Raw genomic sequence first — 17,083 nt, forward strand, 5'->3', positions numbered from 1 at the left:
ATTTTTATTGTATTTAAGAACATTGATAAAAATGTAAATAATCAATTGACAGAAATAATTATTTAATTATTTGAATACTGTAAAATATTCAAATCGAAATCCAAATGAAAATAGTGGCAATCTTAATAGCTAAATAATATTTCAACACACAAATAAGTTATAATACGAGTTGTAACTTGATAGCGATTTGGCCAAAACTTATCAAACATTGAAAGTTAATTAGTAACTTTAATGCATCTGGATAACAAACTGCGATATTTTTCGATTATGATAATGTGCAGAATAGGACATAATATTATTTACTTGTATAATTATATACATGAACCTCATTCGTATGCAGGTACCCAGTATCTTCTATGACATTTTTGCTATTCAGTGACATTTAAAGTTACAATTTGGAATGGTGAAAAAATTACATTACACTACTTTACGTACTTATAATGAGCAGTACTTATATTGATTAACTATTGAATACGATTCCATAGTCATAAAATGGCGTTATAAATTGTGTTTTTAATGATAAAATTTTTTAATGAAACAATAAAACAAACAAATAAAATCAATGATAGATGCACAACAGGCGGCTTTATTGCTATATCTCTACACTGAGAAAAAAATTTACACTGAGAAAAATAAGCTACTTAAATGAATTACTTGCGATTACGTGCGAATCACTACTTACTATGGGTGCAGCATACGTAAAACAGATGCCGTATACTTAGTAATGGTGCAGCTTACTTTGCTATTATCGTAACTAACGCAAACTTTGTATAGAAAAAGTAACGGTTACCTTTGGAAATAAAGTTTTATAACATATTCGGTAGGTAGGTATATGTGGTGTCTATATTACGACTAGACTAAATAGTATTTCAGAATTGGTTATGGAAGATTAATACAAAAATAATTTTATTGCTTTTAGAGTGAATGAAAAATTATTTTTTTTAGAAGTTTAATATTTATATGGATGAAAACAGAACGACTTGCAGATTGAAGTTTGTTAACAATTAAAATCGAGGAAATCTAGCGCAGTACTGGGTTCGATTCCCGGGTCGAGTCAATTTGAAAATTATAAATTTTTGTATTGACTCTAATTTGGAGTATTCGAGAGAGCTTCGGTTGCGATCGGTTTGGTCCCTAGTGGCAAATAACGCCAATACATGGACAATTAATTATTAATTAAATAAATATACCTATGACAGATCGCAGTCAAGCATAAACTCAAAAAATATGTAACTGGGACAAAACTATTATTTAGTCAAGTAACGTAATATGATATCATGCACACCTACAACTTCGAATATATAAACTTTAAAATATATTAGACGTTTTTTAATTATCTAACAAAATAACTAAACATATTTAATTACTAACTTGAAAAAATAAACCTATCTTAATCGTACATTAAAAAAGAATGAAAATCGGTTCATAAGCAACGCAGTTATCCCCGAACATACATTAAAGTATATGCAGTTGAATTGAAACCTCCTCCTTTTTAAAAGTCGAATAAAAAATACTAAATAGTCTGTTTTTGTTCATTAGGTTTATTAAAATGAAACTAAATTACAATTTTAGATAGTTGCTGCAAAGTACAACAAACACAGTTTATTTAAGCGTAATTTAAATTTATATAAAAGTAACAAAATATGGTTACCTGCACACTTTGAGGCAAATTCCGGTAATTTTAAATTAAAATTGAAATTAACTAATAACAAGTATATCTGAAACAAAAACATGTGGACTAATGAAGGTTTTTTTTCAATTTAGCTTTTTATAATATATTGATTGTTATATATAGGACATGTTTTTATTTCTTTCAACAATGCGGTAATAGTACATAATGATATAAGTGCGGTAAGTTGAAAATTACAGCTGAGGCAATATTGCAGCTCGAGCCGCAGGCGATAGCTATAGTAAGGAAGCAGATGCTGTAATTATCAAAGCGCTCGTATGTTCTACGACGTTTTATAACACATTTGCAAGGAAACCCACTTTGAACACACTTTCTGAAAATGAATTGGCATCTTTGTCTGTTTTCCATATGATGACATTTTGACACGCTTGACATTTTTGCACAGATAACGAAGTGCGAGCACCAGCATTTTTTTTTTCAGGTTAATGCACCAAAAACAGCCTTGCTTATAAAGTATATAATGTTTTTGTGGTTCTGTTACTGTTGTTGGTTGTCATTTATTGTCAAATTAAATGTTTATTTATTAGAATCACTCACAAAGTTAATTTTATTTATAAAATGTTGAGCACTTTTATGACATAAAAAGTACAGTTTGCTTATAGACGGATGATAAAGATTTTATATTATTACATTACGGCACATGTGCGTAATGAGATACATTACAATATTGAAATTGGTGAAATAAGAGATACTTTACGAGCAAATGTGTTATAAATAATATAACATAAATATTTGTCAAGGTTTGTAGAAATAAAAATGAAATGAAAATGAAGTTTACGCAGTACAGATTGCCCAGTAGCATGTATATAATTAGAACAATATTGTACTTAGTTAAATCTAATCGTAAAAAATGTAAATATCACAGTCGTTTGAGGTCTCTCTACAAGTAGAAATGTATAAAATTATAATTAAATGATAAAATATGTTAAATTAGTTTCGTCAAGCGAACTATAGTTATATCAAATTGTAAATTTGGAGTATTGAAGTCAATCACAAGTAGTAATGTATATTATAATTGTAATAACTATAGTTAAATATATTATATGAGTTTAGCCTATCTAAAACCTATAGTTATAACAAATTGTAAATTTTGAAATTCGATGTCATTACATAACAAGTAGCAATGTATATAATTATAATGATATAGTAAAAAAAATGTATATAATGTAAAAAACAATCTTGTAGTAAGTAGATTAAGGTCTAATTTAAGTAAAAGATGTAAAAAATAACTAGCAATGGCTAATTTCATGCAATTTTATGCTAGTTGCTATAAGCAAAATAATGTACATTGATTGACAGTGCAAAGAACACACTATAAAGTTAGTATAGGTACTGTAAAATTACAATTTATCGCCGTCAAAAAACTAAATTGTAATACATTTTAAGTAGTATATGTAGTTTAGTATTTAATTATTTACATTAAGACGCGAAAGGTTTCAAAGTACCTACGCGGTGTAGATGCAATACCATGATAAAGTCGAAAGCTTTGTACATATAAAATCGCTTTAGATTATAACAATATTGGCTATGCGATAAATATATTATTGTAAATGAAGATTTGTATGATGGTCTACTAGATAGTTGTGTGGACCCAACGACTTCTGACACTAATTAACAAAGGAGTTAAGGAAAACATTCAATTGACGTAAAATTAATCTGAGCTAACTTAGTATATATTTTTTTTATTGTACATAACAAAAAGCTTTACATTAATAAGGTACAAAATTTGAATACAGCAGCGCAATGCTAAAAACAGCGCTGCAAGCGTCAGCGTCGTGCGTTAAAAACATACGGTGTCAATAATTTGTTCAACTATGAAAAACACAAAACCACGATGAAAGTTTATAATATTTTCTTATCCACTAAAACTTTTTATGAGCATCAAGAACAATGTGTAAAAAAGCGTACAAGCGTACAACGTAGCGTTTTTGACGCTTTGAAATGTTGAAGTGATCATCAGTAAACGTCTTTGCGTAGCAATGGACGGGTTAGTTAATTGCAATATGAAGAAACGTGTAGTTTCAGTGTAAAAAAAACAAAAGAAAATTATCAAATGCAAATTATGTGACTTTACTCACTTTGTATAACGCATATTTGAACTATTAATTTTTGAAAGTAACTTTGAATTGGATAGTATACTTATTTGTGTTGTAACGCGTGTGTTTACGTCAATGGCGATACTTTGGGTCTGAAGTGTATCTAAAAAAGCCTATACTTGGCCCTATAAGTTAACTTAATAGGCTATATGCGCGACTCGCAGGAGCACGTAGAGTGGATTAATTAAATTGACGCTTAAAATAGACGCTTTGCAAGGTACAACAGTTTCATGGCCCAAATATTAAAATGTCTAGCAGTAATTCATACAAATCTTCGTTTGCGAAGCTTTCTATTCCAAATGTGTTTGTATTTGTATTTCATTTAGAGTAATTAATAATGAGAATCCATAGCTTTGTTATAGCTATAGCACGCGTTACAATCCATAGAAGAGTGATATAGTTATTACACAGTTGTCACTTATTTCATTATAACCCCATCATTTTCAGCCGATGGACGTCCACTGCTGGACATAGGCCTCTTGCATGGACCTCCAAGCATAACGATCTCAAGCCGCCAGCATCCAGCGGTTTCCTGCAATACGCTTGATGTCCTCTGTCCACCTAGTGGGGGGTCGACCAACACTGCGCTTTCCGGTGCGGGGTCGCCACTCCAACACCTTGGGACCCAACGTCCATCGGCTCCTCGAACCATGTGGCCTGCCCATTTTCACTTCAGCTTCGCGAATCGCTGAGCTATGTCGGTGACTTTGGTTCGTCTGCGGATCTCCTCATTTCTGATTCGATCACGCAGAGAAACTCCAAGCATAGATCGCTCCATCGCCCGCTGAGTGATTATAACCCCACTTGTATAATAATAATCAATGAAGAATTCTATAAGTTCTTTTTACTCATAAAGTTAACATTTCATAATGAGAGCTAAATTATAGTGAAATTATTATCAGCTATTCAAGTACGAATTTTATTACTCTTATTCATAATAATATTATAGCATTATTTATTTATAATAATATTGATTTGCTCTATCTTTTAAGACGAACTCTTGCGCTGACACTTACTTGTAAATGCCTTGCTTTATAACTAGTGAAAGTTACAGTCTTGGGTTGCATCCTCACTTAACGCCAGGTGCAACGGTCAGTCAAGCTGTCATTCAATATTTTTTTTTTTTTCATTTTTGTATAATATTATACTTCATGGGTGAAACCCAATTACTTGCAGCGCGAGTTTTATTTTAGTATGAAGAATATTTACTGTTGTGTTTTTATGTTTAATTTCATTTAATTATTGTAATTGAAGCAGCCTTTATATGTTATAATTTCTTAATATTTTTTTAACCGAAAATTTAAGCAAATCTCAAAGTACTTAGTATTTTTTAATTAAACAACATAATTTGCTCTTTGCGAATTTTCATATATTTTTGAGCAATATTATTATATATGGTTAAAAATTCCATACAATATACATAAATTTTTACACTTTTAACAGTTCTAGCCAAATACAGTTATCTACCCCCGCCGAATGCTTTAACTAAACAAAAAGCTTGCTAAACCAAATGGAGAATCTCGTTTAGGCACTAAACGAGATTCTCCATTTGTTTTAGCAAGCTATTGGTGTAAATAATTAATTATATTGTTTATTCAGACAATATATTCATTTTATTTTAAGATTTAGTATTTTATTAAATAGATTTAAGAAGTTAATTTTATATACAATGGCTGCTTCAATAATTGATATTTTTATTTCATAAAGTGATTGTGACATAATTAAGCTTTGAAAAGGAATTAAGGATGGTAAAAATTATAGATAGGTACTAAATGAGGTTGCAATAGAAACTACGAATCAAATTTCTATTCAAATAAAGCCTATATTCGGTGTAAATGTAGTTTTATTTTGTACAAAATTACCCCTGCTAGGTGGACCCTATTTATGTGAGGAAATCCTAATACCTTCTCGCCACTGGGAGGCATGAAAGTTATGTTGGTTTTCAACCGACTAAAACACACGGTGTTCCGACTTCTGACTGCAGGGTTATTATGTAACTCGGTGTACCATTCAACCAATCAGTCACTACATCGTTTTTCATCGTATTTTCATGTATGCAATCATCGAATATTGTATTTTCAACGAAATAATATGTTTGTCGTCATTTAAGTAAAAGTCGTGATAGTAACTGATAGTACTTAACTTTATTTTAACGAACGAAAAACTAGTATTTTCGCAATTCAGTTGAAATAATCATGTTAGATGGTCGTAGAATTTAAAAAACATTTACGATTTGATGTAAAGTGGTACAGGGAAGGATATTTCCTTGAAATAATTATTTAATATGATCACTAAAACGAAAAAAGTGAAAAACGATGTGGTGACTCATTAATTGAATGGTACACCGAGGTACATAATGGATAATTTTAGGTTTAGCTTTAGATAATAATATTTAACGAAACAAATAAGGCCGAAAATTATATGTATATTTAGGTACAACGTTCGGAACCATCGTCACACGAGTTCAACTCGCACTTGTCCGGTTTTTTATCTTAAAAAGGTTATTCTATTATAAGTTTGCCCTTGACTGCAATCTCACCTGATGGTAAGTGAACTACCCATCTAGGTTTCTACGCTAATCGCTTGGCGTTACGACTTTACCGGTAGGGTGGTAACTAGCCACAGCCGATTCCTACTACCAAACCAGCCCCTGTAGCCCTGGGAATGATTTTTCCTATACATTTTTCTAGTTTTCGAAATTATAAAATCCTAATCTGACCCTGCGCTGAGTTGGGAATCGAACCTCCTGAGCTCTATGTTGAGAACCACAACACTACCAACAGCGCCAGAGAGATCTTCTACTTATTTTTTCTTGACAAGTTAGCCCTTGATTACAATCTCACCTGATGATGATAATGTAATCTAAGATGGAAGCGGCTAACTTGTAAGAAGGAGAATGCAAATCCAAACTTTTGAAACGCAACGAAAGAAACCCTTTCGGTTTCTACACGACATCGTACCGAAACGCTAACTCGCTTAGCGGTACGTCGTTACTAGGGTGGTAACCGGCCACGACTGAAGTCTCTCATCGGCCAGACCTGGACCAATTAAGAAAACTTCAATAGGCCCATCTAGGGATCGAACCCAGGACCTCCGTATTGTAAATATTAAGTGCCTTTAAAAATTAGGTGATGGTGATGAAATAAGCGTAGGTTCCATTTTAAAATGCATCGTCACTAAACGCCAACTCGCTCTCTAAAAAAAGGAAACTTAACGAATTGGTCAATACGAAATGCTTTGAAATCATACGCAAGATATGAACCTGTATACCGGCGCGACGCCCACGTTAAACGCCGTTATGTAGGCGGCCTTACTTGTTACTCGTTCATATCGACAGTAACAATCAAAACTGTTGAATCACAGATTAAAGATTAAGGCAGATAGAGCGCACGGAACACGACGGTGTCATAGCCATTTCAAATACAAAATTAAAAAAGTAATACATTCTCGAGTCAGTAAGTACGACACGAAGAGTCGCATCAGTATTTTTCAATATTATTCAAGAAAAATGACGTCTTATATTTTTTAATGTTTTAAAAACTTTTTAAAAAGATTATAGAAATAAGATGGAGTACTTTTTATTAGTAATTATTGTTTATTATATTAATTTACGTAATTGTTGTTAGTGTTACAAATTATAAAAAAAGTTTGTATATGCGGATGTCAAGGAGACCCGTGAAGTTTGTTTATTTTTTATGGATTATCGGCTCCACCGTGCTGCTTGTAAAGACTCAATCTGGACATTATTTATTCTGTATGTTGAATGTAAACTTTTACTGTAGTATCTCATAAGGTAAGATGAGATTAAGTGTCGAGCAGGCTACACGATAAATAGGGCAGTAATTTAAGTCATCATCATCATCTTTAATAGCCCATTTTAAAGCCCCACTAGAGGGCATGTTTCGCTTCTTATAAGAGTTGAGTTATGGAGCTTTGACACACCACGCTTCTCAATTGCTGGTTGGCAGGCTTACAGTGATAATGTTAAATTCGTTAACGACTACTTATTAGATATATTTACACAACGATGAAGGAAGACATCGTGAAAACTTGTATAGTTCTTAATTATCTATTGTGTGTGAAGTCTGTCCATCCACATGTGGTGGATGGACAGACAAGGACTGACCTCTCTCATTCTGAAGGAAGACTCGTGTTCAATAGTAAGCTGAATATGGGTTGTTAGTTATGATTTTACGATAGATATGTTACTTGTCTACAAAATCACTGCTAAAAGTGATCCGAATTTAGCTACTCCACGTAACGCACTCATGCACAATTTTGTGTTTAATACCACTATATATTTATGTACTTACTGTTTTTAACCGACTTCAAAAAGGAGGAGGTTCTCAATTTGCTGATAATTTATTTTTATTTTTTGATGTATGTAAGTACACCGATTACTCAAAGACGCCTGGAGCTGGACCGATTTCAAAAATTCTTTTTGTGTTTTAAGCGGTATACTCCCCATTTTTACAGTTCCTGAACACACAACTCGACATTGTATAGAATATTTAAGTATGGAAGTCCTCAGAAATAGCTCCCGATTTTGATGATTTTTTTTTTTAAAGTAATGTTTTTATTAATTGTACCATTGGCACCGTCTTCAAAGTGATCAGTAGATCGAAAATATTATAATGTTTTCTTTTTCTTGTTAGTTTCCTGCATAATTTTGTGTTTTTGAAGTCGGTATTATTTATTTTTTTAATTATTTAGTAAATAAATATCAAATATATTTTATAAACAATATAAATCATTCCGTCTCCACTCCAAAAGGATTTCAAATAATATCAAAAAACAAAGTTAAGAAAAAAAAACACCACATTCGGAGTTGTTTCTGAGGACCCCGAGGAGAAATGCTCTATTGATTCCACTAATAGGGATGATGACGGTTTTTTAAATTGTATATAAATTAAGAGTATGCCAATAGTAAAGCAATTTTGTAAAAGGCACAGGGTATCTGCGATCATTACTTTCGGAGCTACAGGGATTTAAAGGGTCAGATTTGCGACGCTGCCGCGGATCCCTGAAAAACGCCCCATACAAAATGGCTCGAACTAATGACGTCGTACGTAATGTAGTGATCCTTAGATTTGTATGGGCGGTCAAACAAAATTACTAATATTTTTGTTATTTGTGCGTTTATGTTTATAGTTCATTTATTAAAAAATGTCACATTTAATGTAAGGAAGCTAAAACTGTATGAATTTTCATCTAATTACGATAAAAGATTTTTAATAGATTTTGAAATTTTATAATCTCATTTATTTTGCAAATATCTAGACAATCTTTGCTTTTTATGTATAAATTAGTTAACATTGACTTTATTTACCCGAATGTATCATAAAAATCAATATATTCAAACCTAGTCATCATCCCCATTCTTTGCATTTACACGTTAATGATAATGACCGCGACCGTTCGGTTTCCCAACTCCAAGTTGAAAATTGAACTCATAATTTCTTAGACTAAAGAAAAACTCATTATTTCTTAACCCTAGTTAACACGAAACGCCCGACAGCCTCCGTGGCGCAGTGGTATACGCGGTGGATTTACAAAACGAAGGTCCTGGGTTAGATCCCCAGTTCGGCAGATTGAGATTTTCTTAATTGGTCCAGGTCTGGCTGGTGGGAGGCTTCGGCCGTGGCTATTGTTACCACCCTACCGGCAAAGACGTACCGCCAAGCGATTAAGCGTTCCGTTCCGATGTCGAGTAGAAACCGAAAGGAGTGTGAATTTTCATCCTTCTTCTAACAAGTTAGCCCGCTTCCATCTTAGACTGCATCATAACTTACCATCAGGTGAGATTGTAGTCAAGGGCTAACTTGTAAAGAATAAAAAAAAAACCCTATCAAGGATTAGAACCCGTAACTGCACAGCTAACCACTAAGCCAATGTGAAAGCGAGCGTCCGCTAGTAAATTAATATGTTCAACATACATCTTATAGTAAAAGTGGGAGTATTGCTTTACGTATACAGAACGCTTGCAGATAATTTACGTACCTGTATGTTTAAAGTTACTCCCACGTTGAAAACAATCGCTGATGAGTAGGCGGCTTTATAATCCAAGCAGTGCAGCTTTATACTCATGTAAGAAACAAAACGTTTTCTATCTTTGCAGAAAAACCAAAGTTACCTACTGATATATCATTTATTAAACTTTTTTTGTATTTTATTAACAACACGTTCGTTGCGGTACGAGGTCAATTGACCTCGGACACCTAGCGTCTTCAAGAGTTACGAAGTCGATTGACCTCGTGCCACCACAAAGTCTTAGTATGAGGTCAAAAAACCTCGTACTACACCAGAGGAAAGTACAGAAAAATCAGAGCCGCAGCGAACGTGTTAATTGTTAAAAAAATTACATAAATAAATGTGAGAAAAATATGGATGCTTTATCCATACATCATCATCATCAACCCATATTCGATTAACTGTTGAGCACGAGTCTCCTCTCAGAATAAGAGGGATTAGGCTAATAGTACACCACGCTGGATTGGCAGACTTCACACACGATGACAATTAAGAAAATTCTCAGGTATGCAGGTTTCCTCACGATGTTTTTCCTTCAAGATTTGAGACACGTGATATTAATTTCTTAAAATGCACATAACTGAAAAGTTGGAGGAGCATGCCTCGGACCGTATTCAAACCGACGCCCTCCGAATTAAAGGCAGAGGTCATATCCACTGAGTTATCAAGGCACGGATAAATCATACAAAGTAATTGATTTGGTTACACAAAATAAAAACAAATTCACACGTTGTCTCTTCGACTATAAGTCTCGGTCTTGTTGATAGCTAAGATGCTAACGATTCTTAATTATCCAAACACAACTTGTTCCTTTCATCTGTATTACATTGTACAGTGATAATATTGTGATGACACGAACTTGCAAAGGCATGACAGGCGTACTTCGAAACTTCTTTATTTTTTATAATTTATTGCGCTAAAAACTTACTTACCATCAGGTGAGAAAAAATATTTGGTAATTTAATAAGTATTTGGTTCAAGTTGTGGCACATAATAATTATAGATCATACAATTTAAGAGATATTAATGGAAATATTTATACAAGAACTTCACATATCCGAACTCAATAATCCGGTGATCCAATACAGTATTGGATGTGTAGATACATCAATAACTATAATTAGTATCGAGTTAGTATGGTAATAGTATTAAGTTGCAGCAACAGATTTTTTTTTAATTACAAAGTAAGTACATAATAGGAAATATAGTATGCCGGTGTAACATTATAAGGAGATTTTTTGTTTATTTGTTTGTTACGAGTAGGCTTCAAAACTATTAGACCTATTTTAAACATTATATTACCAATAAGCAACTTCACTGAGTATTATAAGCTGTATTATATTTCCGTATTCTCACTATATCTACTACACTATATCTAGTAGTTACGGGAGCCATGATAGCCCAGTGGATATTTCGTTGTGTGCATATTAAGAAATTAAATATCACGTGTCTCAAACGGCGAAGGAAAAACATCGTGAGGAAACCTGCTTATCAGAGAATTTTCATAATTCTCTGCGTGTGTGAAGTCTGCGAATCCGCATTGGGCCAGCGTGGTGGACTATTGGCCTAGCCCCTCTCATTCTGAGAGGAGACTCGAGTCAGTAATGAGCCCTATTACGGCTCTAATCATGGCTTTTTTTTCAATTAAAACTCTAATGATAATAATTGATATTTTATATCGGCATCTACCTCAACAATTACTTTATGTATCTAAAAATCTGTGACTTATCTCACTTTATCTAAATTCTGCACAAAAACCGATGACATAATACCCACAAAAAGAAATATAATTGATAGTGACAACGTATTGGTGTATTGCAACGGAACTTGAATAATAATTATTATTGGTGAACTGTTTGATCGAATTGCGTCATTGTAATAAATATTCACATTTCACAGTACATATACTGTACCGAAGGTAGAATTTGCTCTATATAAAGTCAGCCACTGACGATCAAGTAAGCTCACATGCTTGCAGCGCATGACTGCCAGAAATAACTGATCGTATGTTGTTCGCGATGTGCATGACATTATGCCTATCGAGACCAACACACGATCAGTTTTATCGGACGTCAAACCGTTAGCGCTGCAGGCATGAGGGCTTATTGGATGGTGAGTGGCTAGCATTACAGACTGCATCACCACAATGACATCATCAGCTATGATAATAGAAAAATGCATAGAATTGTAATTAATCTAATATAATAATAATAGTATCGAAGTCCGGGGTGCTAAATTTGCAGCTACTAATGCGTCATGGGGTACTTATTAGATTTGGTACATTAGATGACAGGAAAAATGATTATTGGTCAATACTTTTTTCATTTTTAATACTACAGACTTTAGAAACAATCTTTATTAGTTCAGCTTGCTTAACTCGTCAGAAAATAATGAATCTATACTAATATAATAAAGCTGAAGAGTTTGTTTGTTTGATTGAACGCGCTAATCTCTGGAACTACTGGTCCGATTTGAAATTTTTTTTCAGTGTTAGATAGCCCATTTATCGAGGAAGGCTATAGGCTATATATAATCCCTTTATTCCTACGGGAACGGGAACCACGCGGGTGAAACCGCGCGGCGTCAGCTAGTGAATGAATAAATGAATGAAATATACTTGGGAAAGTATTTGTATCGGGTGCAGTGCGTAACAGAATTAGCGTCATTAGACACTATTCTAGCTACATAGTACACTGCCTCATTGGTTCAGCTACAGAAAATGAGGAACAGGGTTCCAATCCCGGGTCAGGCAAGATGAATCTTAATAGCAGCTGAAAGTTGGACCTTCTCAACAACTTGCAGGTATTCTGCGGTGTTAGTAGGAATAACCCGTGCTTCAGAGAGTGTCGTGGTCAAAAATTCGATCGGGAGGAAGAAGACAGCCTCCTTGGCGCCGCATGTGCGGTGGAATTACAAGAGGGAGGTCCTGGGTTCGATCCCCGGCTAGGCCGATTAAGGTTTTCGTTATTAGTCCAGGTCTGGCTGGTGGGAGGATTTGGCCGTGGCTAGTTATCACCCTACCGACAAAGACGTACCGCCAAGCGATTTAGTGTTCCGGTACGATGTCGTGTAGAAACCGAAATAGGTGTGAATTTTCATCCTACGCCTAGCAATTTAGCCCGCTTCCATCTTAGTTTGCACCATCACTTACCATCAGGTAAGACTGAAGTCAAGTTCTCCATGGTAATAATTTTTAACGGAAAGCAACGATTGCTACTTAACGGAAAGTTAAGACGTAAACAAAACTAAGGACGTAACGGAAAAATTAGATCTTAAGTTAGCGTTTAACCTGTATTTTCACGAAATCTGTACTGTTTTCAATTTCAACTGTTATTATCTAGATATGGTAATAGTAGTTAAAAGAGTCAGTCGTCAGGAATGCAACTGAAGAATGACCTAAACTTGTCCACAAAGTAAACTGCTGTTTCTACGTTGATTGTTCTACAGCCGGTATATTTTAAGATCTCATTCGCACGAGAGTTTTTAAACGGACATTAAAAAGCGTTCAAATACAACAAATGCATTCCCAAGTATTAACACGACAGCGTTTTTAAAACACGACGAGTAATTTTTGTGCAGCTTTTTTAACTCTCGTGCGAATGAGGCATAAGGAATTAAACGGATGAAAATAAACATCAAAGTGTAATGATCAAATTATGTAATTTAATATCAACATTACATAAACACCTACATGTTTAATTAACAGGCGTGTGTGGTAAAACATTTATTACAGTATCAAACATGGGCATTATTATATTATGCATTTTGTTAAGTAAAACATAACATTTCCTTGTACATTTTATAAGGTTCACATAATGGCAAGAGAACCTACTCGTACATTCACATTATTGCATTATATTGTATGTATTATAGATCGACCCCCGCTAGGTGGATCGAGGACAGTATAAAGAAAGAAGTAAAAATAATATTATAAGAAACTGACGAAGATAATAATGCTTGTTTTTTGACTCAAACTTTATCTAACGTTATATCATATATGTATTAGGATTTTTAAAAAAAATACATATAAATTTTCAGGAAAAACATCGTACAAACATACAGGCATTTCCAAGAATGTGTAAAAAAAATTACTAGGGATTGTCATAGGTTAGTGCTTCGACAGAAGTTTTTAGAAAAGCTAAAGGTAATGGATGATATTGTTTAGCCACATTTAATCTTAGGTAATAGGTACCTGGCGCTCATAGTTTGAAGAGCCCATGGACTTTGGGATCCCAAGATATTAGAAGGATGACCACGCACCGAAAAGCGCAGTGTTGGTCGACCCCCATCAGGGGGACTGAGGACATTAAACGAGTCGCAGTATATGGCAGCTCAGGATCATGATTTGAAAGTCCCTTCAAAAGGCCTATATCCTGCAGTGGACGTCTATCGGCTGAAGTGATGATGAAGATGAATATACTAAAGTCTTATACGTGCAGATACTCATAATGAATACCTAATTGAATTATGTGCAATATGTCTGATACATACTAAGTACCTAGTACCGGTATAAAAAACAAGTGACAACTGCAGTTATTCGTATCGTTATTGTAATAAATAATTGTTCACATAAATAGTTAATGAATAAAAGCATATTTTCTTTACATTGTGATACTGACCTTTTTACCTGAATTTTAAGATGAAGATATTGATCTACTCAGTTTTGCTAATTCAGATAAATATTTATATCCAGAAATAAGTAAAGATTTATAAATAGATGAAGATGAAGAAATGCACAAGCAGTCAGGTATTACAGACAGGAAAAAAATATATACGGTCGAATTGAGAAACCTCCTCCTTTTTTTGAAGTCGGTTAAAAACAATGTACATGCCAATTTGAAGCTTAAGGTAAATAATTAGTTTATATGCACCATCTTCAAGACATAAACCTATGATTTATATTTTGAGTGATTTCAAAAACCTCAAAAAGGCGTTTTGAGGTGAAAGACTCGTAACAATAGGTAATTGATGAGGTTTGTACGATATCTCTGACAAGATATGTTTTACACTTGTCAAACATCGTGCAACACAACATATAACATTAATTGTTATTAAATACACAAATGCGAAGACTGGAGAGCAAACAGAGATCATATTATTTGAATTATCGTTAACTCATACTAAGTAATTTACTCATTTACATTTACTCTGTATCTCCTACATGTATTAAGGTGAATTATTATCATTAAATTATTTCAAATAAGCGTATTGTGGTCTCTACATACTACTATATAATATTATGATTAAATTATATTAAAATAAATAACGTAAACTTGCGTTCGTTCAGTGCAATCAACTTATGATTGTTATTCTACAACTAATATCACACTTATTCTGTAGCGTTTGAAAACGTGTAGATTCTTCGTTAACTGCGGAGCAAACACTTAATTTTCCGTCAATTATTACGCAACGAGCACAGATTTTTCCAACGAACGTTTGTACTAAATAATCCAATATCCTTCAACGATCGCAAGGTCACCTGTCACTGGTTTTCTAACGTCAACCGACTAATCAATATCACTACAGACAATTAAAGCTTTTGCTTCACAGCTTGCAGTAGAAGCAGCTCTATAACAAGTTATTACACTGCATCACATTACGTCATCTCTATTGACGTATGAGAGCACGCGATCCGAATAAAATGTCCAACAGTTCGCTTCGAACTCGCCCCGATAAGCAGGCCACAATTACTAATCAAAACATCAGGTAACAATGTCATTACAAATCGCCTTACGTCACACTTTATGTTTGCATTCTTCTGTATCCTTCCCTTTTTCAGCTTCGAACCTTTGCGCGCTCAGCACATACTTCGGATGCGATCCACCGATTGAGCTGGACGGATTATCCGCCTCTGTGAGGAGGGTCTGTCGTGAGCTAGCATCAGTTCACGCCCACCGGGAGACACTTGCACTGCTTGATCTTTTGCAAACGCTTGCGCCTGAACGGCGGGTTCTGTCCCGGACAACGAAGCGTGACGGTAATCCAGGTGAACTTTTTCGGTTTGCAAAATGAGCACGACTTAAACGCGGGCGGAGGCCGTTCGTCGTTTCCTTCCCGACGCCGCGGACCTTTCGGAATATAAAACGAGTTGCACTGTCCGTAACAAAAATTGTTTATCACTGTCGCCTGTAAGCATCCGGGTTCGCGGATTTTCTGTATCAACTTCTCCGTTTTACACCAGTCTTCTTTAAGGTATTCCTTTTTAGTCACGATCAATGCGTTCTTCGAGGACTTGAGGATGTTCCTGAAGGCTGCACCTTTGGGCATGTCGGTGACGTCTTCCTGGTCGGGTGCGGAGACGACCATGGTTTCGGAGCTGCCCTCGCCGAGTTCGTTTCTCTGCAGGTAGGACGTCGGTGACGCCGTCGCTTCCTCCGCCCGTCGTCGCGCCGCGAGCATCTTTTCGACTTGCTCCGTATCGATGATGTCTAAGATCGAATCGGTAGGCGTAAACGGCCTTTTACTTCCGACGCCAGCACTCACGCCGCACGCGGCCAAAAGTGCCGCTGCAACAAGCCAGATGCACGATTTCGAAAAGCTCTCCATCTGTAATAGAGTAAAACACTTGTGAGTAAATATATGCACAAATACCTGGCGCAATATAAACGCTGCAGGCTATGTTTGGATGGGAAGTCGTAGGTTTATTAACTTACATTGTATCGGGAGAAGAGAGGCAACATAACGTAGGTAGTGCGTTGGTGTAGCGGTCGGTTCGCAGCGCTGTATGCGTGTGCGCAGGCCCGGCCGGCGGAGCTGTCTGCTGTAATGAGCGTGAGCGCCTCTCAATGGACCAGTGCTCAATGAACGAGCCGAGATGAGTCACGCACCGCGCCTCCGCCATAGAACCGTTACTATAAGCTCTAATCACAGACGCGACACTTTGCACATGTGTTTTGGATTACTCGTTTAGATTAGGAAATAATACTGTCAAACCTGTTTATTGTTGTTTGCCGTGATAATGTAAGGCGCCTTGTTTGCAAACAACATCATATCTATTGTCTCCTGATAAGAAAAAGATTACATCCGAAAAGCTGAGACTTAACTGAGTAAATTATCGTAGGCAAATATGAGTCATTTGTGAATAGACACAATTCTTCAAATTGAATTTTTTTTTATGTACTTTGTGTTTTAAATACAATACTCGTTTTTAGCTTTGTGCTAGTAAAATACTAATTATTTTTTACTGAACATAGTACCCCAGTGATGAAAAATGGAATTTTGACGAAGGTAAGCCATCCCATAGAAAAGGAAATTCATACCGCTTGAT

The 17,083-nt window shown here is 35.0% G+C and overlaps 1 protein-coding gene across 1 annotated transcript; it reads right to left on the reverse strand.

The window, feature by feature from the left end:
* Positions 1-13,459: 13,459 nt before the first annotated feature.
* LOC112047491 (gremlin-1-like) lies at positions 13,460-16,739 on the reverse strand. The gene is given in 3 exon segments (XM_024084621.2): positions 13,460-16,362; positions 16,470-16,522; positions 16,525-16,739. Coding segments are annotated over 3 exon segments (852 nt in total). The 5' UTR covers positions 16,658-16,739; the 3' UTR covers positions 13,460-15,696.
* Between the last annotated feature and the right edge of the window lie 344 nt (positions 16,740-17,083).

This window comes from Bicyclus anynana, chromosome 9, assembly GCF_947172395.1.
Source record: "Bicyclus anynana chromosome 9, ilBicAnyn1.1, whole genome shotgun sequence".
Lineage (NCBI taxonomy): Eukaryota > Metazoa > Arthropoda > Insecta > Lepidoptera > Nymphalidae > Bicyclus > Bicyclus anynana.